At 40.0% G+C, this 27,023-nt stretch overlaps 2 protein-coding genes across 5 annotated transcripts in view; one reads left to right on the top strand and one right to left on the bottom strand.

The window, feature by feature from the left end:
• Window positions 1–27,023, bottom strand: part of UBAC2 (UBA domain containing 2) — a 103,372-nt gene that overhangs the window by 58,837 nt on the left and 17,512 nt on the right. For all 4 annotated transcript variants that reach the window (XM_063336941.1, XM_063336931.1, XM_063336925.1 and 1 more), the window contains exons 3-4: window positions 25,798–25,917; window positions 25,237–25,343 (exon numbers count right to left, since the gene is read on the bottom strand). In XM_063336941.1, coding sequence (XP_063193011.1) covers window positions 25,237–25,343; window positions 25,798–25,917 — 227 coding nt within the window. The remainder of the gene's footprint in view (window positions 1–25,236; window positions 25,344–25,797; window positions 25,918–27,023) is intronic.
• GPR18 (G protein-coupled receptor 18) lies at window positions 19,089–24,572 on the top strand. The gene is made up of 3 exons (XM_063345558.1): window positions 19,089–19,173; window positions 21,567–21,694; window positions 22,601–24,572. Exon 3 carries the CDS (start codon window positions 22,645–22,647, stop codon window positions 23,608–23,610), a length of 966 nt encoding a protein of 321 aa, XP_063201628.1. The 5' UTR covers window positions 19,089–19,173; window positions 21,567–21,694; window positions 22,601–22,644; the 3' UTR covers window positions 23,611–24,572.

The following is a 27,023-nucleotide window of genomic DNA, read 5'->3' as shown; positions in this document are numbered from 1 at the left end:
CCATTTTCTTTCGCTTGTGACACCTGTTGGTTTCATTTGAAGTCCCCTGCTTCTTGTACTAGAAATGAGTGAACACAGTGATTCCCTATTTACCCTGTCCGCATTACCTGTGATTTTACAGACCTACATCAAATCCCCTTCCTTCAAGTCATCTAGGCCCTTCTCCTATCGAGAGTCAGATCAAAACTGTTCACCACTTCATCAAATTGTAGAGAGAGGAAGGAAAGAAGGTAAGTCCAAAGAAAGAATGCAAATCCAATGTGTTTGAGCTGGATGGCAGAAGAGAACAGGGCATCTCTACACATGGGGAGATCAACGGTGTGCTGATTTACTTTTCCTACCACAGTAGCACAGAGGTAAGTCTGGGAATTAGGATCTTGCCCCACGACTTCCAAATTTGGATAACCTTGCTCAGGCACATTAAATAAAGAACCACCGGACTTCAGTGGTCTGGAAAAATGGTCTCCCAGGAAACTCATAAAGTTCAGCAAAGTCAAACACGAAGCTCTGCATCTGAGATGGAATAACCCCACATGAGAGTGCAGGCTGGGCACTGCCTGGTTAGAAAGCAGCTTGGCATAAAAAAAGCTGGCGGACAACAAGTTCAAAAGGAGTCAGTAATGTGACCTCATAGCCAAATGTGTATAGGACTGTGTTGGAAAGAATGTCAAGGGAAGTGACCTTTCCCCTCCACTCAGAACTTGTGAAGTTGTACCTGGAGTCCTGTACCCAGTTTTGGGCTTCCCAGTCCAAGAAAGATACTGACATATCCAGCAGAGAGCCACCAAAAAGGATGAAGGGGCTGCAGCACATGCTACAGGAGGAGAGGCTGAAAGAGCTGAGATGCTTTAGCCTAGAGAGAGAAGACTGAGAAAAAATGTTATCACTGCCTTCAACTACTTAATGGGGAGGGGTACAGAAAAGATGGCAACACACAGTAATGGGCACAAGCTGCAGCAAGGAACAACTAAACATTAGGAAGCATTTTTTTATCACGAGGTTAGTCAGACATCGGGAAAGATTGCACAGAAAGCCTATGAAATCTGTCTTCTTAGAAATACTCAAAACTTGACTGGACACAGTCCTGATTAAATTGGCACTACCAGGGCTGGCACTACAAGACAATCTCCAGAGGCTCCTTTCAACCTGTGTCATTCTATGACTAACAAATTTGGTCAGAACTCTGATTAAGTTATACAAGAAAGCAATGTGAAACTCAATGGCCTTGCAGTAAAACCAGCAAATAATATAACTTTAGAATCTTCTAGTGTTGTCCTCTATTTAAGCCCTTATCAAAATGCTGTCATTAGCATCCTCCTAAAATAAAGAAAGGTCAAGACATGGCCTAGATTTCCTTCCAAAAAGCTGTGTTCATTTTTCCTCAGTGCAAAAATATGAGTTTCTCCTCTTCCTCTTTTCTTTTCCTCAGTTGTGACAGATGTTGTGCAAAGAGCTAAATTAAAATAGCAAGTTTTGCACCTGTTCTGAAGGCAGCAACATTTGTGGTTATCCTATCCCCTCCAGAAAAGTATACATTGTCTTATACCATGCACAAGGAGAGCTATGTTCCTCCCTCTAATAAGCTAGACTTAGCAGTTTCATCCTTCCTGTGGCACGTAACTTTCGAGGGAAGTTGTGGTTAGTTAGCAGGAGGCACTCTGAGCCAGCCTACTTTAAATATAGAGATGCTGAAAACTGATTATTCTCAACTTACGAGCCTACAAAACAGACAGATAATGTTTTATCAGCATCTGCCGATACTAAGGGGCTATGAACTTGATGAAACCTTAATATCACAACCTCTGTGTGTGGAAAGTTACAGCAATTCTGCCATTGTCCCCAGTTGAACAGGAAGAGATGAGGCACCCCTGCCAGCTGCGTGTATGAGGCATTTTTGACAGAAAGAGACAATGGAAGACTCCTGGACTCCTGACAAGTTATCAGACTATAAAGACAACTCTGAGACAATTTTTTTTTTTGTCCCTTAAAAAATAAATACAGTGTATTCGAAATGCCAGCTATTTGAAACAGCTAAACACCCATGAGAATCTTACTCCTTCACTCAGATGAGCGCAAAGCAACTATTTTAAATGTGTCAGGGCTAGCTACTAGGATAGACACATAACAACATCATCTATGATAAACGAGGGACAAAGGCTAAAGCTTCACATTCATATCCCCAACCCTTAACAACATCTTGTGCTCTCTCCTAGTGACTTTGTTCTAGACAAAAACTGACATAAATGATCAGACAGGACATCTAGAAAGAGGGTGGCTAGAATATAACACATTGTATGTCACTATTAAAAATCTGACCTGGAAGAAAGTATCTCAGTTCTGTGGAGAGAAAAAAATAATAATAATCAAGCTATCTGAAATTACTGATGTAACAGACTACATTCTATTAATTTCATTAAGCAAAGGATCTTCCCTCTTTAAGTCCTCTTAACCCAGAAGCTGGCGCTCTAAAACTAGCATGCTTGCACATCATCACCGGCAAGCAGCACCAGTGACCACAAGCGCCAAGGAAGACGGCAAAATGAGCAGCTTACAACTCTGGGCACAGCCAGGCCATCTCTTTGCCCCTCCTTGCTTTTCTCCCACGTTGTTCCAGCCATTTGGCTAGCCCCCGCATCCCGTGCCCTTGGCCATGAGGAGTCCCTCCATACCCAGGAGCGCAGGGAGAGCTGACCACAGCTAGGCAAACCTACAGAGGCCAAGCTCGTGGCTGAGAGCAACTAGCTGAGGACCACTGTAGATGGAGAGCCTAGGGTCAGGGAAATGCCTCCTGTTGTCTGAACTGATTTTACTGCCTCCATAAAAGGTCTCTACATTTCCTCCACTGCGTGTGGTAACTGAACTTGGAAAAATTAATTCCCCTGGCTACGCCCCTGCCTTCCTAATAGCGGAGGCACTTACTGTACAGCTCAGCATCTCTATTCAAGCAGTCAAGCACCACACTGCCATCATATATCCCTTTGCAGTGCTTCTTGTGCTGCAACTTGCAAATTCCTGCTGAAACTAAATTATTAACCGTAATTTCAAAGTGTTCATAAAAAAGATTTTTGTAAAAGATATCAATAAAGAGTTAGTAACATAATGTATTTTAACCACAGATGAAGTCTCATTGTCATATGGCCTAGATAGTCTTTACAACTTAAAGAAAAAAAGGAAAAAAGAAAGAAAAGAAAAAAAAGAGTAATATTTGTCTTCAATGTTTTAATCAGTTTTTCTAAGACTGAGCAATCTTTATTGGTTAATTTACATCCTCTGTCAAAATAGCTACAATTAGCAAGGCATAAAGATGGAGCCTGAATTCTGAAATTACTTGTCAGAAACCTGATTCTAATGCTTCTTCACAAGGTGCCATTTTCTTGTCACAAACAAAAAACAGGAAACAAACGCGCCTCACTGGCCACAGACATGTTGGTGGAAGAAGTTTTTGCTACCTGCTTTTAACAGTTTTATCCAACTTCATCAGCGTCTCCAAAAAAAAAAAAAAGGCTAAGTAAGTAAGAACTATGATTTACACTCCATCTGATCTGGTGATATAACTCAATTGCTCACAACAGGACTCTCCCACACACAGGACAATGACAGCAGTGGCCAAGTGGGAGGGGAAGGATGTCAGGGTCTACCAGTGAGATGCACCAAGAACTGCAGAGCCCCTCAGAACTATAAAGGAAATTTTACTTTAGTTAAGTGACCTTTGCTTTGAACAGCAGTACTTCTTCGATCCATAAGAAACCAGAAAATCAGCAGTACTTTGAACCAAAATGTTTGCAATTGCAGAATTAACCTTACCAATAATTATTTTTTTATCTACTGTAGTAGCTAGCAGTGGATGACTATTCTGTGAAGAGTTAGTGATCCACATAACCACTAATCAAGGTGTATGCCTCTGTATCATGGATACTACATGACTGCTACTTAATCAAGGCATATCTAATCAATGGTATAATAAATCAATGTATAGACAGTCAATACATAATTACTCAATGTGCAGTCAATGCACATTTAATCTTAAGTATACGCACAGTGTATTGTCTCATTCATGTGAATTATCATACACAACAGTTCTGGGACTGCAGCTTGATTAATGAGATAAGAATAAGAGAGTACGTTGTCCAACATAGTCTTAAAAGCTAAGTCCTTGCTCCCAGCTTGATTCCGTCAGTGACTGATGAATCTGTACTGCGAGCAAGACCCTAGAGGAACACTAGTGATCTCAGAACTGGTGAACCTCACCATGAATGGGATCTGCGCTGTGTGCTGTCCCTGACCAGAGGTCCAGCCAATGTTGTAACACCTCGAGGTTCCCAGAAGGTTCATCAGAAGAGATGAAAGATTTCCTAACTTGCTATTGGCATTTACGGGCTATTAATTAATAGTTATCTGCCTTGCAAGTTTTATGCCTTTGTTACTGGGATCCAGAAAGACCTGTCCTCTCCTCAGTGGAAAACACTTAGTAATTTATCACTTTTCCAACTGCCAACATGAGCAGGATAAAAGATGATTCATAATTCTTTTTCTCCAAAATAAAAGTATTCTTTCAAATAAAAAAGACCAAAGTGATTATGTTAAAAAACTTAAATTATTGAATTTTTGTTATGACCAGAATGAAAGTGGACAAACGAATGACAGGGCTTTGCAAAGGATAATAAAGAAAAAAACTGCACACAAATTACTAGTCATGGGGAACATAACAGTGAGCTATTCTAAAATCTGAGAGAATCAAGCAGTGCTTCCTTTGAGAAAAACGGTAATGAAGCAGTGGTTGTAAGAAAACAAGGAATTAAAATATGAATTTGAAAAAACTCCCACCTTTTAGGGTGTTTAGGATGGGAACAAACACATAAAAATATAAAAACCAATTAATGCTACACAAACTCAGGAAAAATGGCTAAACATTTTTAGTGATTTCTGTGCTTCATACCTAAAAGCTTAAATCCTAGTGTCAGCAAAACCACAAATACCTCAGAAGCTAAATAAACTTGTGTTTTATTTGTTCAAAACAAACTGGTGAAATAAAAATACCTCTTAATTTGAAAACTTAAGATTTTACTATTCGATACTCTTACCTGTGCTTCTCAAAAAACACTTGCTGGCCTTTGGTAACAAGACCGGGCAAATGAAATTTGCTCTCCTCATTTGGCTTCAGTTTTAACTTTTTAATATTTTGCAACAGGCATGAAGCAAAGATTACCATCAGAGTGGTTACAATTCTGTTGAAACAAATATTTTCCACTCCTAGAGAAACTGGCTGTACGGAGAAAAAACATCTGATTGAAATTTTAAATTATTTTATTTTTAAAAAGTGTATTATTGCAGACAAAAATAGTGTCTGGTTTTATTTTTGAAAGTTTTGTAGAAATATAAAAGATAGTAATCAATTTATCTTTCCTCTTCTTTCAATTTAATTTTTAAAAGTTCACAATGTTGGTGCAAAGTAACTCTCACTAGCATAACCCTCTACCCCCACCCCAGGCCAACTTAACCCAAACTTCGTTACCGTTTCTGTTTCCTCACACTTAATAAGAATAATTGGAATCGTCACATCAAAGCACGTTTCCCTCTAATCTGCTACCCTGATTCTTATAGACAAATACTAAGTCACTCAGAGAGATGCAACGTCTCATAATAATATGCCTATTGTGCAGTGTCTTCATAACAATTACTGCTTCTTCTAATAGCCCTTGTTAAAAACTACCCAGTACGTAAATCCAATTACAGCTCATTTATCTTTAAAAAGTGTTAAGACAGCTGGCAATATTTAGCCAAGCTGGCAAAGCCATATGTAATGTTTACCTCCATAAGCTGCTTGTGGAATACTGACTGCAAAGATTAATCCTGCTGCAGGGATGACCAGCTTCTCTCCCCTTAAATAAAAACACATTTTCAATCTGAATAATTACACTTAGTTCACAGATATCTAATAATGACTTGCCTGGTACTTTCCACTTAATAAAAGCAATTAAAAAAGGTAAGTGTGAAAGTGGTGACAGCCTGCAAATACAAGTGCCACTTAGTACTCTCTGAATTTGAAAAGGGCAGCTCATCTCACGGAAGCCCGTTCAGAGGTGTACCACTTTGCTTCCAGAGACATTCAACCACTGGTAATACTTTTTGTCAAATTACCTCCCCCTGCTTTCATCCTCTTAAATAATGTTACCCAACTGTGTATTTTGTGTGCACGCATGCATGCCCATCTGAGAGGTGCGATAGCAGATAGACTTCACATCCCAACTGCAATGCAGAGGTAAGCATTCTAATTACTGTGAAAATGGAGCACTGCCGCATTTCAAAAAAAAACCTCAAAATCCTCAGCAAATCCTGACACCAGTTAAGAAACAGATGATTATCCATTTGCTATTACAGTCTGATATCTCAGATGGCACAGCTTTGTGTAGGGCAGAGCTTTTGGCTGATAAAGACTTTTTGGTTTCTTCTTACAGTTACTAAAATCAGGCCTCGGTGTGATAAACTGCAGAGAACCCCAGTTCAGAGGTTATGGTCTTCTACCCTACCTGCCCCCTTCCTCTGGCAGAGGTTACTGACTCTACAGCAACACATGCCCTAACCTCAAGCACCTGAACCTGGGCTGAAGCAATCAACTGTGAATCTTGCGGTAAGCAGAATAAGGGAAGGAGAAAGACCCCGTTCTGCCTTCCAGCCACACGTTCCCATCGCTTTCCTCGCTCTGGCACTGCCATTCAACCACCCAGAAGTGAGCAGGTTTAGCAACTTAAGCCAGTGGGAAATGATCCTTGCAAAAATATATATGTTTTATTTTTAAACATTACTTTATCTCCCTATAACCACTGACTGTAGGAAGTCAGATGACTTGCACTGCAAGCGGTAGATAGGAAAGTACAGGCTGAGGCCAAGCGCTTGCTCCGTAAGAGGCAGCCTACGCTTCAACCGGCTCAGCCCTGCTATAAAACTGCACCTTCAGCAGGGGAAGCAAAGCCACCCATTATGTTCTGCCTGCCTCCTTTGCAAGGATCTGGTAGAGGAGTGGAGAACACAGCCGGGGAAGCCAGGTTTATGCTTTGAACTAGCACAGCTCTTTCCATCAGCCGAACACACGGCAGAGCCCTCAGTCCAGAGCACGGGTGTCTTAATTCCCCTTACACCGATTGTCACTTTGCATTTGTTCACAGTTTTTTTTGTCTACCATTATTCTATCTCCTCTGCCCCACGTATTAGGATTTTCACGATTCTCTCAAAATTCTAAATATGCCAGGTCTCATTTTCTAATCCTGTCCCCTTACTCTTTAATCTCTTTTCACAATCACTACTATATTAAGCAGAAATTAATTGAGTTTACTGGTGCATGTATTTAATCCAAGATTTTTTTGGCATAGGATAAATAATTCATAGTCTGGAAGTCCGTAACTTAAGAACTTAAGGGCAAAGACTTTTAGCTTAAGAATACGAGTAAGGCGGACTCCTGACTGTCTACTTCCATTGTTGGTTGAACATACTGTGGAAGGAGTGAAGCATACCTTGTCTTCGCCATTTCCCCATCTCACACTTCCAAAACAAAGAAGAGGTTCAGGAGTAGATAAGAAGATGGAGGTATGCACATAGACAACACATACCAATCTCCAGCTATAAGCAAGCCATCCTTCTTTTCCTTGGAATGAATGTTTGTATGAACATTGACCGGGATTACTGCAAGCACACACCTCTTAACTGCAGCCCAAAGAAATTACTTGAAGAAGGAACACAGTGGTCAGGGTAAGAGAGATCAGACTGCACAACAGCTACTGCAAATGCTGTCTCAGACCTGCAGCCAAAGCACCGCTTTCACTAAGGTGTAAATACAACTCCATTTTTTATTTCTGGCGTGGATATCTTCCTTAATGATTCCACTGCGGACACTGAGGCTCACGCTTAGTGTTTACCTCTAGCTTCCGCGTTGTCTCACAGTCTGCTGTTCACTATGACAATCAGTACAGAGACAGTTATCACACTGAAGAAGCAAGAAACACTCCTGAATGACCTTTAGAAATATAAAAAAAAGGAAGTGTGTTTGACGTCCAGGAGGTACAGAGATGACCCAGTTCTAGAAATGTGAGGGTTTAGATAAAACACCAGCAGTCTGATTTTCTGACAAGCGATGTGTGAATCTGGGTTGAATTCTGAGGAGAACCTTAAAAAGAAAAGAGGGGAAGCACAGGATGTCACACTGCTTCAGCCACACAGGCTTGAATCTGCTTTCACACTCCTGGCAGAGCACACAGCTACCAAAACATTATCTTCATCAAAAGGTGAAAAGTACTGGTGACCACAGGCTCAAAGAGCTGTAGCATGAGAAAAGACAGCACTAAATCGCTAAATTAACATCCCATTATAGAAAAGGATCATTAAGCGAAGGCAAATCAAACGAACAAAACCACCTCCCTCATCAAGGCCTTGATAAAACCCATGGTGACAAGCGACAGAAAAGCTCTCCACAGAAAAGCGCAGAGATTACTGCTGAGTATCCCCTTTATGGAACCGATTTTATTTTCTTAAGTGTGCAAGACACGTAAGTAAAAACATAAAAAAAATGAATAGAAGTTTTAAAACACACAAAACACTGTTTTGTCTCAGACCACAGGAAAAATCAGTTAATTTAAGAACTGCAAGAGAGTAAGTGCTTCTTCTTGAGTGACTGTTTCTTACCGCAGTTCAGTGGATGTGCTTACCAATCCCAAAAGCTATCCCCAGACCGGAATGCAATGACAAAGAAGCAGACGTGAGGCGACTGCATTGTTAGCTGAGACAGTCTTGAATGAAAGCTGCCTCTCGGATGGAGTGGTGTCACCACAACTAACTCGTCTGCATCCTGACCGATCCCTCTGTATCATCAGAAAACTGGAAAAGGGGGCCTCACGAACAGAGGAAAACATTTTTAAAAATACTCCTGAAAAATCATGTCAGTTCTCCTGCTTGTGACACACCTGACTTAGGCACTCAAAACCCTGCTCAATAATTTGGCAATAAGTAAAGTAACTTCTACCAAATGATCGACATCCCTAACCAAAGCAAGAGGGTGGTATGTCACCCCTCACATCTGCGTAATACACCATGGTACTGTCAGCTATCACTGTTTGGATAAATTTAACCTTGACAGACAAAAGGATCGCCTAGCCACCCACCTTGTCAGAAGCTGTTGCATGTCTGGTGCACAGACAGGGAAACTCAAGACACAAGGTCTCTGTGCCTCCAGAGATAACAGAGAGAAGGTTCCTGGTTTAAGTAACAGAAATCTGTGACTACATACCTGATAATGGTAGAAGACAAAAGGCTAAATCCTATGGGTGTGTGTCTTACCACCACTGTACACTCTTTCAAACTCTGCCTATGTGCAAGGCGAGAAGTGAGCAAAGCATCATGTATGGACGTACTGCCAAGTGGCTCACTGAAGCTACACAAGTCCAGAGGGATATAGAATCATAGAATTGTCTAGGTTGGAAGAGACCTAGAGAGAGAGGAGTCCAACTGTAGATCGAAGAGATCATCGAGTCCAACTGTAAACTTAACACTGCCACAACCACCACTAAACCATATCCCTAAGCACCACGTCTGCACATCTTTTAAATACCTCCAGGGATCGTGATTCCACCACTTCCCTGGGCAGCCTGTTCCAATGCTTGATAACCCTTTTGGTGAAGAAATTTTTCCTAATATCCAGTCTAAACCTCCCCTGGGGCAACTTGAGGCCATTTCCTCTTGTCCTATTTCCTGTTACTTGGGGTACACATCCCAGCTTGAGTAAAGTGCCCTCCAAGCCTGGACAGGTATAGCCTGGAAGCAATCAAACTCATTGTGTCTACAAGGGTCAGTTGAGCCTTTTACAATCTTTATGAATCTAAAGACTAGAGAGCTATCTAGCCGTTGCTGGGGATCTTGACACTTATTCTGGTAACCTGCCATTCATGAGCTACTCTACTGAACCAAGAAGCAAGATAGGCACTTACTTCAAGAGGCCCTTGAGATACAATATAAGTTTAAAAGTGGAACCTTATATTGGGAATGGTCCAACTTGTAATAGGGACTGGCATTTAACTCTGTATCTAATATATACATTTTCATTCTGCAAATTTCTTGCCTTAGAGAAAATACATTTGATCAGTAGTGATCCAGGACCCTGGTTATGTTACACACATGACTTCAAACAGTTACAATTTCATTTGCTTTTGAACATGATTAGTTTGGTAGCCATTCTTATTTCATGGGAGAAATATTTTCTTTTTAAAGCGTGCAAGTCCTACCTGAACTTACGGTTCCCATAACTTCACATGTTTCTGGTGTAAATGAAAGGCAGAGGGAGAGGTGCAGGGTAGCGTCAGCCTCACAGAACCATTTGCATGGACAAGTCTGACTACGTGACAACTGTCTGTGCTGGGGAGGGAGAGGTGGGCACCACAGGTGAATGAGAGCTTCATCTTTTCCTACCAGCTTCTAACATCAAATCCCCCACTGCACTATGAGTTCCCATGTTCCAGCACAGAAACCCTGCTTCTCTCCACCCTCCTGATCCCACATACCATGCACATCACCCCGTCCACACCTAAGCAACCCAAGGGTACATATCTCTTTATGTGATGGGCTGAAGAGGGTCTTCGCTCCTGGCTCCCCACTGATTTAATGATGATCTTTTATCAGGATCTGTTTTTAGCGTAAAGCTTGGGCAGAGAGGAGCCAAAGCACGGCAATTTATGACCTAAGTTGCAAAGCATGTAAGCTATTTTTGCCGCATTTATTATGACCCATTTTCATGGTGGAGACAGTAAGTTGGAACTAACTACTGAAATGTGACTCATATATCCGCTTGTGGATGGCTAAAAAAAAATTATAAAAAAAAATCAAATCTCTTCTCATAACTTACCACATTATAATTAGTACATTGTAACAGACATCATAACGTCTTCAAAGGCTATGGAGTAGTAAAGAGAGGTTTTAGTGTTCATCTTATTCACACAGTTTGGCTTACTTCACAATATTTGAAAATTAAAATGCTTCCCACAAATATTTTTATTTTTTTTTTGCCAAGACACCATTCACACTTTCTGTTGATTTGTGGCTATAGCTTATCTTTTCTTTTTCCAAAGAGAGCTCTCTAAGTATTCTAAGGCCCAAGCTGCTGGCAGGAAATTGTTTAGCTTGTTCATGACAAAACAGAAACAAAATAGAAAAGCTGTAGCAGAGAAGTGATTTCTTTGCAAAAAATACTTCCCCATTACGACCACCATATAACCCTTTTTCAGAACTACAGACCTAGGTGCTTGAAGCAAAGTGATGACTAAACAAAAGGAGAGTATTCAGTAAGCATAAAATAAAAGCAAAGAGGAAATTTTAAAAGAAAGTCATACCAAAAAGTCTTGTTATTTACACAGAAAGTCTGCAAAGTCCTTTAACTCTGAAAAAGATAAGTTCTAATTTCTTTATTATTTAGTGAAGCAACCACATTAGTTTTTTTACTAACTATATGCACTGTCCTGTGTCTTGTCTATTTGTTTTTTAAAGTCTCAATCATGCAACTGTCCCTTCTCAGAAAACCACTGAACTTACTGAATCAACTTCTGTCCATTACTTTGGTAAATCAAGAGGGGTTTCAAGCATCAAGCATCAGTCACTGCAAGATGCCCTTTGTGAAGTTACTCAGTTACGCTTCTCCTCTTTGTCCTAAGAGAGCAATCATACACTCTTTATTTTGCAAAAAGACAGGACAGACACAATATCTTCTCATACTAATAACATCTCCAACTGCTTTAAAGAATTTTTCCTCCATTTTTTTTTCCTTTTTCCTCCACCCCAATCAAATAATTAGCTGCCCTAAAACTATGAGGAGAGAGAAGAGAGAGACACATAGACCATCACTGGAATGGAGGCAGTTCATTCCATCATGGAGGGGGATACTTTATCCCGTATATGAAAAGATACCAGACCCTTAAAACAAAAATGTTGTAACAACCCATGCTGATAGCAGAACTTCTACAGATAGGAGACAACTGATGTTTCTAGGAGGTAATAACTACTTTGAGAGTGTTTTCCTTCAGATGAAGTAATGTGGGGCACCACTGACAGTAAGCCAATTTGCAAACAATAGCAGAAATTATCATTTGTACAGAATTGTTTGGCACAGACATCTACAATTAGATGCAGGATTTCCTTTTAAACTCCAAAGGGACTTCCACATCCCTGTCTTCCTTTACTATGGTTGAACATGAGGAACAAACAAGGTGTTGCTACTTCCTGAAAGAGGAAGAAAAGTGGAGAAAAAAAACCCAAAAGCTGCCAGTAAAGGCATCTGATTTTCTTAGAGGGGATCATCGCCACATAGATTGAAAACAATCTTCAAGGGTCAACTATTAAGCTAAAGAAGAGCCCCCCTATTACCACATAGGAAAGAAGGCATTGCTTATTTTCATGAAGCAATTTAATTATAAAACGTTTAGAACACACTCACTCCTTCAGAAAAATGAAGTGCAGTGGTAAGAACGTTGTTGCTATTGTGTCTTATTTTGATAGACATACATCAGACAAATAAAACACAACAAAATCAGGAGGTGGGTAGCTTTAAAAACACAGGGTTGCTTAATTTTTAATTTTAGTTTTTATCACTCCATTATATAACAAAGCCAGAAGAATAATGGCAAACGCTTTTTCCTGTCCTCCTTCTCTTTCCCCCACTCGATGTCTTCTAATTCTTCATTTTTCCTGGGTAAATTCAGACTACACAGAGTAAGGAAATGTTTGCTTACAACTCAATTGTGCCTCATCGTTCAAAAAGAAAAAGTTCTTCACTCTTCATAATCCGTTTACCTGCGCATGCGACTAAGTAGTGCAGGCGTATAAAGGAATGACCCCATGACACTGGTTTTCTGCTGTTCCAAAGCTCTGTTGCTGTGCTAGACAAAGATCTGTAGATGGCAGCATTGATGCAGTAATTAATCTTCACCAGAGCAGAGGCCAAAAACCGTTTCACTGAAGTGTTTCTTATTGGAGCCTAAGCCCCATTTTCAGATGTCAGAGATCTTAGCACCGGGACAGGAATTGTCTGGCAGTAAAGAGAAGCCAAATCCACCAACGCTACTAAAAGATACTATGCCAAGAACCCACACAATATCCATGACAGTTTAGGCCCATCATCTTGGAAATAAACTACATCATCTCGACAGTAACGAGCGCTGTGAGCCATGGGCTGCTGGTATAGTTCTTTCGGTTACCTCCATATGCTGTCAAATTAGAAAGAAGGAGGAATACAGAGATGTCCCACATCCCTCCACCTTTATCGCCCACTCTTCCTCCACTGCACCTTATTCAAAACAAGCTGCGCAGTCCCTCCCATTTCTGCAGTTTGGGCAAGTGCTATGAATTTGGTGTCCCACATAACCACACAGCACAGAGCTCAGTTACAAGCAAATGAAAGCAATGTCCCAGATGTTCTAGGACAAAAATAAAAATGCACTGACAGCCAGTATGATCTGGAGGCAAAGGATCAAAGTGTCAAGAAAATTCTAGCCACACAAGCCCCTGCTCAGCTTCACTGCCTCATCCTCTCTTAGAGCTAGCTATCTTTGCCAAAACAGCGTCTACATAAGGAAACTTGCTGCTTAAATTACTGAAATTCAAATCTATGCCCTGCCTTATTCTGCTAGGCTTCCTGTCACGATAAAGTTCAGGAGTCTTCGGCCCCTTCCCTTTAAAGAGTGTGTGTGTAAAATACATAAATATAACATATATTTATTTTTGTAGTTCAGAATCATAGAATAGAATAGTTTGTCCGGAAGGAACCTTTAAGGGTCATCTAGTCCAACCCCCCTGCAATAAGCAGGGACATCTTCAACTAGATCAGGTTGCTCAGAGCCCCAGCCAACCTGACCTTGAATTTTTCCAGGGATGGGGCATCTACCACTTCTCCAGGCAACTTGCTCCAGTATTTCACCACCCTCACTGTAAAAAATTTCTTCCTCACATCTAGTCTGAATCTACCCTCTTTTAGTTTAAAGCCATTACCCCTTGTCCTATCACAACAGACCCTGCTAAAAAGTTTGTCCCCATCTTTCCTGTAGGCCCTCTTTAAGTACTTTAATAGTTTGTCAGAAAGTAGAGAGTCCTCTGAAAGGACACAGCACTGTAACTAGTTGAGATATGATGAAAAAGGCATTAAAGGCCTTTATTTCTTGCCTTTCCAAGTCTAAAGATAACTGCATTTCAAAGCGCAGAAAAGAATGGCACTCTGATAATTTGCCTTCATGGAGCAGTTGGGTAGTCTGCCTCCCTTGGTATTTTTCACATAGCAGAGACAGCACAAAGCGATATGACAGAATGCCATGTCTGTACGTCAGGTGCAAAGAGAGTGACTTCTCTGAAATCATCTGCTTGCAGCCAGCTCTGCTGTCTTCTTTTGCCAGCTCACAGCATCAGCTGGCCTCGTGCTCAGTTCAGGTGCACTGAGCGTATTCACACTCAACTTCTCCTCCAAAGGGCAGTGCTGAGCCTACACAGCGAGCAGCTCTGCCCTGCAGAGATCCTAACTAACCAGATCCCCTGCTATGTGGCAGGATCTGAGCTGCTTTGTCCCAGTCTGGATTGTTCCAGCCCCCTTACCACCCTGAACGTTCCCTCCCGTGTCAGCTCAACTCCACCGCAGCACACCAAGCTTCACAACCTCAGCACACTACGGTGTTTGTTGATCTGCACAACTCCCTCTCACTTCAGGAACTTTTGATTAAACACTTCACTGGAATGGTAAAGCGCATGCAGCATTTTGTAATTATTTAATTTCTGATTACATATACTCAGGCTAGTCACTAAGCAAGAGTTTGTCCAACCTCCTGAACTCTGGAGGTGTCAAAACAATTTTCCCTACTTCTGCACTAGACTTCATCAAAAGAACCCGAGTATAAGCAGCTCCCAATGAAGACATTTCTCTTCAAACATTAACTCTATCCCTGGGAGGCATATCAAGTTTCAGAACAGTACTCCTACGCACCTGAGAATTTTAAGAGCAGTTTAATAGTAAAAATATTACACAACACATACTTAGCAAGGAAAGGGTATTTGAAAAAGCTCTCCCAGACACTTCCAAACTGGAGCAACTAACTTACTGCATAGCTCCTGACAACGCATACAGATTTTGAAAAGAAAAGAGAAAAAGCTGAGTATTCATGCAGATTTTAAGCAACTATGAAATATTTGTCATGAGAAATCTGTACTTTTTGGAAAACAAAAACCTGCTTCCCAACACAACAGAACACAGGTGGAAAGCAGAACACAGACACAACATTTTAAGAAATCTGCCAAAGGTAATGCGGGTTCATCAACAAGCACGGAGCTGCGTTGGCTCTTGTAATATTAGAGAACACACGTTCTGAGATTGCTGCTGCATAACAAACCACTGTCTCTAGCCCACTACCCCACTCTCAGACATCTTAGAGACGCAACTTTCATTTCAATTAATTTTTGTAGAAGTATTTCTTCTTTCAAAGGCTGACGCTGCTGAACAGATGAACTAGAGGCCAGATGCAGTGTATATTTTTAGGGTATTTAGTGACACAGAGTGTATCCCAGGTGTACAAGAGGAGGAAGGGGGAAAAAAAGCAAAAACCCTAGGACAAACATGGAATCTCAATTTCATTATTGATTTTTTTTTTTTTTTAAAGGAAAAAATCAGGAACTCTTTCCTCAAACCATACCAAATTCTAGCAAAACACAGAAGAGAAAGCAAAATTGACAGTAATTAGGACATGTAGGGTATGGATAACTAGGCTGCAGTCCTCTTAAGCTGCTCCATTTCCCACTCCTTCAGCTCTGCTGCACATGGCATTTATACTCACTCACAGGTTGAGGCGTGGGAGAGGAGGGACAGCTATGCCATGACGCAGCCTCTGAGTAACACGCACATGGCAAAACTGGAAACAATTGCAAGAAGTTTATGCATTCAGTGCCATGACAGCTTTTAACCACTAGTCTATTCTTAAGCCTTCACTATGGTACACACAATATGGGCATAAAAAAAATGAAGCACAATTTCATCAAGGTTGAGAACAGTAACCCAAAACTGCATTGGAACTCAGCCACAACAGCAAGCCTGTAAATTAACAAATTGACTCATGGGAAAGTTGCTTCCAGCACCACTGGTGCACTGGACCGTGCAAGAAGCTTCAGTTCTTTCTTTTCAATAGGTCCAAATGCTGGGAAGTTCAGAAGGAGGAGGACACAAGCTCAACAAGCCTGCTCCTTACCAAACTGAAGCGGTGGGTGATCCTTCTGCCCCTCTGCGTGCAGAACTTCTCTATATCAGCTGGACAAAGCTTACATTACACAGCAACTGGAGAGGCAAAACATACTTTTCCATACCATAACCAAGCCACTGAAAGAGAAAGACCCAGCAGTACATTACTCCTGCAAAAACAACAGCACGAAGACAAACCCTTCAGTGCTGCACTTTCACGCTGTTGCAAGTGATCAAGCTCATTTCTTCTAAGGCTTACCGCCAGTGAGTGAAGGCACCGTAACATACCCCATGTGCACTCTGCCTTATCCTCCAACATGAAGTACATTGCCTTAGCTTTTAACTACTCAAAACCGGCTTTAATACAACATAACACAACTAAAATGATCTTCTTTACTCCCCGAACTCCAGAATAGCAAAAAAAAAAAAGACTCTGGAGGGAACCAAGCATTTATTTCAGTAAAAGCTGGAGTGGTGGAAGTACTCACCCATTTGAGGGAAACCAATGCAAGACGGTCATCTCTAGCTGATAAAACAGTACAGAAGGAGAAGAAAACAAAAATAGAGTCAGGTGCTTCCTACAACAGAAACCAAAGCGCCAGGGGAACATAGCACAGCAGAGCGGTCCCCTGCCTCTCGCAAACCACAGCCAGTGCAATTTTTCACTGGGGTGTTCACCTCCAAATGTTTATCACCCTGCAGCTGCAGGCAGTCTGAGCACCTAGACAAGAATGAGCACATGCTTGCTGGTCCTGCAAACATTTCTTCTCAGCACATGGCTCCATGCTGAGGGGGAAGGCCTTCCAGCTTGTCAGCAGCAGAGCTGTTTGTCTGCCTCTTCACCAGGCAGACTGTGAAAAGCATGAGTGAAAGCAGAACATGGACTGGCACATATTATGCTATGGCAAACCAGCTGGATGGCTAGCGTGCCTGTAAACTCAACTGGGCTGCTGTTATCCACCTGTGTAAACTGCTAAGTTAGACTTGATTCCAGCTGCCCTCACAAGGCGTGAGCTCCCCTGCAGGGTGGGGACGTCAGCCACTCTCTCCAGACAAAATGAGACACGGCTATAAAACCTCACCCTCCCGAGCTCCCCCAAGAAGACAGCAAGCCAAGAGGCAGTTCACTCATACAGCTTTTCTGATCCCAGAAAAAGAAGTCCCATGGACTTCTGTGCATTATTTTTCCCAAAATAAAGTACTCTTGCCAACTGTGTCTGTTGCAGTGGCACAGTTCAGTTCAAAAGCCTCCTTATTCTCTTCCAGGAGCCACACACTCTTTTTTAAACCTTTTAAAAATATGTGTCACCGAATTTCAATGAGCTTTCACTAAACTTAAAAACAGTATGAGCGACTCATCCTGCTGGAGCATGCTCCAGAGTTGTCTTGCTAATGATAAAGCCACTGAAGAGTTTTCAACACTGGCTAGTCCTTTTAAGATACTCCTTAATCCTAAAATATTAAGCACTTTTTAATAGATTTATATTTCTATAGGATGGTCTGGGTAGGATTTGCAGCTCAGTGCATTTAAGAGGTCTTTGGAACCATCACAGGGAAAGACCAAGTATTTAAATACATTGTTAATCTACACATTGAAAACCACACCCAGGTCCCTCCCTGTGATAACTTCACCCATCACACTGACCCATGCAAATACCTACGCACTACCACAAATCCATTCGGCTGAAATAAATTACATGACTCCAGCACAGAGGGTGTTTTTCACAGAAGTTATCTTTAGCGCTAACTGAGGATCACCTACGTACATTACTTTTACGTCAGTGAAGAAAGATGTCCCCAGAAACAAACCTGATTCTGTCTGCATCTGAACTGCAGGACTTTGTTCCTTCTGGCACCACGTGCACATCCCAGAAAATTCCTGACTGCATGCCAGGAGGACACCAAAATATTACTGTTCCCTTCCGCAACACACCTCCCTTTTTGCTTCATTTGAGGGGAAAAAAGTGGAGGCCACAAGAAGTAACAAACTCTCCATAGTGTGCTTTAGTGTGCCAAAGACTGATGGTCAGAGACCTGGAGCTAGCGAGCACTCTACAGAGAATTTGGCATGATCTCCTTCTCTGAATGGTTCTTTCAAAGGCTGGCTCTTTTTTTGAACTGACAAAGAGAAAATGCAGGAAATTAGTCTTCTTTACCTATTAGCCTTTGTGAATACTCTTATCTTCCCAAAGATGTCTGTTGCAGTGACACAGTTCAGAGATTTTACTCCATTTTAATAAAGGCTAAAACCTTCATACTGTGTTTTTCTGCAAAGCTCTTAATTACGCATGTTATTATTTTAGACAGCAAATAAAATATAGAAACATTACTGCTGTGGTGTTAGTAAAATATGGTAAGTACGGGCCTAAATGAAGCCATGTATTCAAGTGAATCAAACTTCTCGTTTCAAATGTAGCAAGTTTCTGTCACTTTCAGGCTGACTACTATCCAAGGCAAAGATAAATACAACGGGGATTTCCACAAAACACAGACTATGCTTTACAGAAAACACATTCACATTGCACTTATTAGAAACTTTTGCATAACTAAGATGGATACTCTTCCAGATACCTTTGCATGTAAACACCAACCAAACATATGCTTTCGTTATACCACAAACATTTAAAAATTTATTATAAAAAGATACATAGTACAACAGCCCAGTATGACCACACTGGAAATACTATAAAAGCTTGCCTGTTCAAAGGTAATAGAATTATCAGTTCACAGACACCACATGTACATGAAATTTCAGCAAGATACTTTCAAGTATGACCAATAAAAGTTCAGAAGTAGCTAGACTGCGTCATTGTTTCCTGCCTGCGAAGAGGAGCTATTTTAGCTAAGTGAAGCTGAGCAGGGAAGAGGAAGTGTAAACCTTCTCCAGAACTGGGGCTATGAAAGGAGCATCTCTGAAGAAACTCCGTAGTCCACGAAAGGTGAGTAACAATCCATTATGCTATGCCAACAAAGTAACTTGGATGTTTATATATGTTGCTAAGATAGACTTGTTTCTTCAGAAGCTGAACATGTGCATTTATTCCACAGAACCGTAGCATCGTCTAGGTTGGAAGGGACCTTTAAGGTCACTGAGTCCAACCGTTACGAAAAGACGTTCTTTAATGCACTTTCAAAGTATCAGCAGCATTCTATAAAGAACATTTAAAGTGAAACGACTGCATTTGTAAAAGCACTGTACCATAAATACTGTTGTTTAGCATTTTAACAATAAATTTTAAAATACGCAATAACAAAAAGCATTGGTAAGTAAGTTATCACTAAGGGAAAAATGTTTGTTTTCATTAAACTAAAACCAGTAGAAGATCTTGTTGCTTGGTCTCTCTGTGCTTCAGTGAAAGCCAGGTCCTCCTCAGGGAAATGTGAGCAAACGTAAGGGACAGCCAAAGGAAAAAATAAAAGGGGATTGGGAAGAGAGATACACACACAGTCCTTTAAATGGAGTCACTGTTACCTAACTCATAGTAAGAATCTCGAGTAAAAGATTTAATTCTAGTTTTGTTCTGAAAGTCTTTGTTCTTGTACACAGCACCTGTATGGGTTTCACAATTCACGTTAGACATTCAGGACCTCAGCTATCATTAAAAAATTAACCCAGATTGATAAAACATACAGACCAACATCAGAGTAATCGTGTAGAATTAACACAGACAGACATCTGGAAACCAGTGACTCCAGGGGCTCTTCAGCAGGCGCTTTAATCAATACCAGTAAGTAAGTGTTCCCATTATGAAAAACGACACCTAGGGCAAAACCATCCACCCAGAGATCTACTTGGGCTGACCTGGGAGATATCAACCTGAACTCCATGCAGACGAGTACTGATGAAAAAGCAGAACATCTGCATTCATGTATAAATGCAGATAGGTAACTACACACTTTTAGAAAATCTCATTATTTAATAATTTTTATTAAATATCATTTATTTTTAATTATTAAATAAATGTTAAGTCTTAGATTCTTAAAATTATATTTAGGAGAAATACCTAATTATAACACTGACATGTATTTAAACCCACAAAATTTGGAAACAGTGTCTTCAACAACTAAACACAAAAATCCAACCCTTTTTGTTACAGTAGGCCCAATTCTTTGAGATATCTCAAAACTGGCACAAACTTGAAATAACCAGCAAACAAGACATAGAACCACAGGTTCCGATAGAAGCTCACGCCAGATTCAGCTTCCCCTCTTCCCATCAACATCGGCCTGCTGGTTATTTCGGAAACAAGACCTGACCAGAAATGATTACAGTCACTGCAAGTCAAAAGGAGAGAAGAGCAAAACCAAAACCAAAATCCATGCTGTTTATTAACATTCGTCTATAAAAAGCAAATTCTTCTACCTACCCTATACATTACTACTCAATTCACCTGCTAAATCAGTCAGGATCTTGAGATAAGTAGACATGTACTGTGTCATACACAACCATTAGCAAGAGAGAAAAAAAAAGAACAGAGAAGAAAAAAAACAATTTAATGTGTGGGGCAGGGGATGGGGGGTGTGTGTGCATTAAGCAGTATTTGGACAATTTTATGCAACAGTAATGAAAGCGGAACACTATGCCAGATAATATTTCAACTGTGCAAGTGTGTGCTACAAAAATTTTCTTTCAATAAGGTTTGCTATCACACTTTAATTTTTTTATTTTTAGTGTTCTTCACACCATGAGGTATTTTAGAGGCATTCACATAGATGCCCTCCAAACATCTTTTTTTGTCAGTATTATACGTATAGCTTTTCCCGTACAAAATATACATTCTGTTACATGTTCTAATGACCTCATCTGATCCGAAAACACACCTTTTTGTTTTGTACAGCTAATAAAAAAAAAAAATCTTTGAGATAAAAGTGTAGGGCTAGAGACTTCTATGTATTTTTATATCTGTAAACTGGAGAATTTTGAGAAAATCAGAAGTCCAAACTTCGTATTTCACAGCAGAAACTAATCTGAGAAAAGATTTAATAGGTCATACTTAAGATAGTTATGCCATGGATACTCTTCTCAGAAACAGCTGATAGCAGTGTCGAACCAGAATGCCAGATTAACAAACACTGGTTCGATCCATGATGTATTCCTGTACCACTGAAAAAAGTACCTGTTAACATTACAGTGAAAGCATAAACCAGGCGAGCAGTAACAATAAGCTTTTATTTAATACATTCTCCATTTTTGGAGATAAAATACACAGGAATTGTGCCCTCTTGGGAACAGTTTTGGTGCCTAACTGATGCTGTAGAAGTTACTTGGCTATCTGTCACAAGTGGGAAGATCAGATAAACAACTAACTCTTTCCTCCTCCTCTTCACAAAGCTGCCACAGGGCTGGGTAAAAGGCCAAAGAGGAACCCTCCCATGCAAAGTCATGAAACCGTGACCACAGCAAGAGCCAGGAAAGTGGGGTGGGGTGCGGGTGAACCAAAGCACCCATGCAAACACCAGGTAAGGTCTGCCATCCTCATATGGCTCCAGAATAAACCAGAGGATAACCTCTTTCAGCTGTCATCACTGGGGTCTGCATAATGACATTTCAGATGTCCAGCTCCTATGGCCAAGAAGCTGAGAGAGGCAACACAAGTGTGCTCTGGGGCAGCTAGGCACCAGACAGCAACTTGTCCCCCCCAAAAACACTGTTCACACAGGCCCTGGTTAGAGACTGAGCTGCTTCCCATCTTTTTACTTTTTTAACTAGGAAGTTTATCGATCTCTCCATCTCATTCATACGTCAGCTGGTTGGTTCTGTCGCCCTGGGATTAAATACTATATTAGAAGCTACATAGCTATTAAGGTAGCTTTTTAATGTCTTTTATGAGCAACGGCATGCACCTATTCGTTTGGGAGCTAAGTAGTTCCTTACACAGATAAAATGCAAAGTCAATACTTCACTTTGCATACCGAAATGTCACTACATGCCATGCTCACTTATTTCTTTTTATAACTAGTTTTAGTCATTAATTTTTCAACAGGGACAACTTGAAGAAATATTTTCTTTAGAAAATAGCTCTCTTACTCAGTTACAACTGTTTCAGTCTAATCATCAGCTACTAAAGCACACTACAAGTAGCTGATCAGTCTAGACTTTGTGATTCCTTATATAAGAAATCTCTTAATTAAAAATATTTAATTAAAACTAGCTTATAAATACTATTTCTCACAAGTCTCACAGTACATGTACTTCCTTCAGAGCACAATAATGTATTGGTAGTCAGAAAAAGCAGCAAGGCTAGCACATTTTCACAGCTAAACACAATCTCATCACTAGACGCCATCCTACAACATCTTGTTTGTGTCTAAATACAGTTTTTATTTGATATAATAAATAACTTTTCATATTTCGTCTATTTTCAGGGTATATATGGAGTGCAACAACTATTCCTAAATTCAGTTAAAATATGATGCCTGGAAATCAGCACCCTGAAGAATACAGGATTGCATCACTGGTCTTCTACAGTTTTGTATTCACAGTGGGATTGCTGGTGAATGCCACCGCACTATGGGTTTTCAGCTGCACTACCAAGAAGAGAACAACAATAACTGTATATATGATGAATGTGGCATTACTTGACATAATTTTCATACTTTCTTTGCCTTTTCGGATAATCTACCATGGGAAAGAAACATGGCCTTTCGGAGATACATTCTGTCGGATTATCAGTGCTTTCACTGTATTTTATCCAGCCATTGCTCTGTGGTTGCTCACTTTTATAAGCGTAGACAGATTTATGGCTATTGTCCAGCCCAAGCATGTCAAAGAACTAAAAAATACAAAAAAAGCTGTGCTGGCTTGCACTGGAATCTGGATCATGACCCTCGCAACAACATCCCCATTGCTGTTTTTACAATCTGACCCAGACAAAACCTCGAATTTCACCACCTGCCTGAAAATGCTTGATATCATCCATTTGAAGGAAGTAAATACATTGAACTTCTCTCGCTTGATTTTTTTCTTTTTGATTCCCTTGTTTATCATGATGGGGTGTTACCTAGTCATTATTTACAATTTTATCCGCGGCAAGACTTCCAAACTGAAGCCTAAGGCCAAGGAGAGATCCATAAGAATTATAGTTACTCTGATTGCTCAAGTACTCATCTGCTTTGTACCCTTCCACATTTGCTTTGCCTTCCTGATGTTGCAGGAAGAAGGAACAGCTTACAATCCATGGGCAGCCTTTACCACCTTTCTCATGAATCTCAGTACATGCTTGGATGTTATACTGTACTATATCGTTTCTAAACAATTTCAGGCAAGAGTCATCAGTGTAATCCTTTATCGCAATTACCTTCGAAGTGTGCGCAGGAAAAGTTTTCGAACTGGGAGTGTAAGATCACTCACTAATATCAACAGTGAAATGATATAAAAAGAGGAAAAAAAGGTCAGGGGAATTTTATAATGTAAGCAAGTGATTATTTTTCTGAATTCTAGCATTCTTACTACACTGAAGAATGTTCTATAGCCAGAAAAAACAAGATATATTTGTTGCACTGTAAATATGAGAGAAGCAGAATAATAATTGCACCTCTTTATATTTGCTCAGCAGCTTTTGTAAATCTGAAATGAACTAAAACCTAGTATCATCAGTGTTAAACTTTCCAATGCTTTCGTCATCTCAAGATTGTGAATATTGCCAGACATGAAATAGTATTAGTATAATAAAGCAGACAACAGTGAAGAATTATGATGCAATGTATATATTAATTTTTTTATATTTGCACAACAAATGCTCCTGAAACTATTGTACATCCCACACTTCTAAAATTAGCTTAATTCTCTCCAGATCAATGTTAGCATGACTTAAAGAGAAAGCATATGTAACATTTATATTTCATTCAACTAAAAATTTCTTTGATGTTGATTTCTTTGTAACTGACAACATTCTGTAGTTATAGATAAAAATACCATCAGAAGGTACGATAGTCAAACTGTTCATTAGTTCCCTGTGGGTGTGATGTGCGCATTTATTACACCCTGCTCTTCCACAAAGTATCTTTTTACACAGATGAAAATACTGAATTTGTGCAGACACATTAGCAGCCTATGTCCTAGCTACAAACATCAAGGTAGCAAACATGACGCATAACTGCAGTACTACTCAAGCTTTCGACTCCTTTTGAATACTCGCACACTACAAAAAAAATATATATCTTCATAATGTCAAACGCATGCTTGTTCTTCCTTATTAAATCAGCCCTTAAGAGACACACTAAAAAAGCAGAAGTAAAAAAAAGCCTAGCATGGTGTTTGGTATTAAAAATTTCACTCCAAAAGCTTTTATTATGACCTCAGGGCGTGCAACACATGGAAACTCAAGCCTGTATGAGGCTGATGTCGCTTGTCAGCAGCTTAACCACAAAGGCTCTGCAAGCTCTACAGCTCTAACATGTACAACTCTTACTAAGTGCAGAAGTCTCAAATACAGATTATGCGAAACTGAACCACTAAACACCTTACAGCTTTAAGGACTTCAGATGCAAGCGCTAAATGGAATAACATGCTCTAGCACTCAATTTTTGAAACACAAGCATATGAAATACCAATATGGAATGCATATAACTGCATACGCATTTAAAAGTGAACATAAAGATATGAATTCCAGTTGTGCCGTCTTTGTGATTTAAGAAAGAAATCAGCACCAACCTGATTTCAGTTTTCAGATTTACGGAATTGAACAAAACCAAATATGGCAATAATTTATGCACTGCAAATTGTATTTCAATCATGCTGATAGTGGAAATAGGACTAGCAGAATGGAAAGTAATCACTATATGGATAAATTATAAATTAATTAACCACAGATCACAACTAGGAAACGAGTGTTTGAAAATATAATAGCTGTGCCAAGAATCTTTACACTGTAGTTCAAAAAAGGATTCAATTTAATTTGAAGGGTTACATGAAGAGTTTGGGGGTTTTTTTAATTAAAATCTGCACAAAATAATCCCTTGAAATTACATCTAAAATAACTAATTCATTAGGAGCTACTTACAAACCAGAAGGCAAGCTGTTGATGGTGATGCCAAATACATACTCAGCGATTTCTACAAGGAGAAGATCAAACAAAGCTGAGAGCATCCAGGCACCCAGCAAAAAGGACTGGAAAGAAAAAGTTTAATTTGAATTAATTCAACAGTTTAAGAACAAGGTTTTAATGTATCTCCAAATAAAAGAAAAAAACAAGAAAACCACTATACTAGTTCCACTAAGACAAATAAAATCTTTAGCACAATTATTAATAATTAATAATTACATATCTACATGTCTAGATACTGAAGAATGAAGAGTTCCATTTGTTAGCAAAATTAAATTCTATGGGTCTGATAACTTTCAACTGATACAGCTGCAAACTTTAATTAGAATAATCTACCAACTGCAAGATACTATCAATAGAAATTTAGATCTATGGAAACCGAATTCTTTTTAAAACGCTTTAACATAAATTTCTATCCAAAATGCTAGTAATAAAACTGCAATATTACTCCAAGACTATGAGAACATAACCAGCATAAAAAACAGTTTCTGTTAAAAAAAAAAACAAACTGGAACTTACTGAAAATTTTCGGCTGCCATATCTTCTTTCAAATATTCTAAAGTTGTAAATGAGCAGACTGCTGCAGAACGTGTCTTTCAAATCAAGACATATTGTTCTCCCACATACAATTCTCCAAATCTAGAAGGTTAAAGATTGTCATGTTAAGTCTCTCTTCCTTCAAGGAAATTCTTTACAGAATTTGTGCTTAGAGTGAATATAATACCGAATTCAGACAACAGGAATGCAGTGCATTTAAGGAGGGAAATAGAGTACAATGTTATGGAGAGTTCAAAAGTCTGTTTAAAAATAAAACATTTTCAAGGAAGAGGTACCTGTGAAAATAAATTTACAATTGAAATGAAATAAAATACATTTTTATTTCCCTAGTTCACATTTACAAATAAAAATGGAAATCACAACCCTGGTAAATTATAGAATTACAGAAAAAACAATTATTTTTGAGGCAACCTTGAGATACCAACTAGTCCAGTGTACTGCTCTAAGCAGGTCTAATCAGATCAGCTTGCTCGGGGCCATGTCAAGCGATCACCTCCAAGGATGGAGATTCCATAACCTCTCTGGGCAACCTGTGCCAGTGTTTGGCCACCTCCATGGTTTATAAAAACTAAATCAAGTCCTTACATCTAGGCAGAATTTCTGATCTTCCACCTTGCATCCACTATCTCTTGCACTACCTCAGTGCACCTCTGAGCAGACTCTGGCTCCAACTTCTCTATAGCTTCTGATCAGGTACTTGTGGACAGCAATAAGGTGTCTCCTCTTTCCTTTCTCTTCTTGAGGCTGGACAGACCCAGTTGTCTCAGCCTCTCCTTGTATGTCACATGTTCCAACCCCCTGACTGTCCTGGTGGACCCGCTCCAGTGTGTTCGTATCTTTTTTGTACTGAGGATCCCAGAACTCGGCTCTTGTGAGACCACATCTAGAGCACTGCATCAACTAGAGGAGTAGAGTCACTTGCCTTGATCTACTGACCACACTCTCCCTAACAGTCCATGAGATGGTTGGCCTTCTTCGCTGCAAGAGCGCACTGTTGAATCCTGTTGTCCACCAAGATCCACAGGTCCTTCTCTGCAGAGCTACTTCCAAGCACTTGCCCCCCTCCCCACCCCTGTCCCCACCTGCACTGTTGCAGCCTGGGGTTATTCCATCCCAGAAGCAGGACACTCCAATTCATGAAGTTCCCATCAGCCCATTTCTTGAGCTTACCAAGGTCTCTCTGAATA

Source organism: Chroicocephalus ridibundus, chromosome 1 (genome assembly GCF_963924245.1).
Source record: "Chroicocephalus ridibundus chromosome 1, bChrRid1.1, whole genome shotgun sequence".
NCBI lineage: Eukaryota > Metazoa > Chordata > Aves > Charadriiformes > Laridae > Chroicocephalus > Chroicocephalus ridibundus.
This window is presented reverse-complemented; position numbering and strand designations above follow the sequence as displayed.

Coding starts and splice junctions, on each gene's coding strand:
- GPR18 (XM_063345558.1), top strand. CDS start 22,645: ATGATGCCTGGAAATCAGCACCCTGAAGAATACAGGATTGCATCACTG.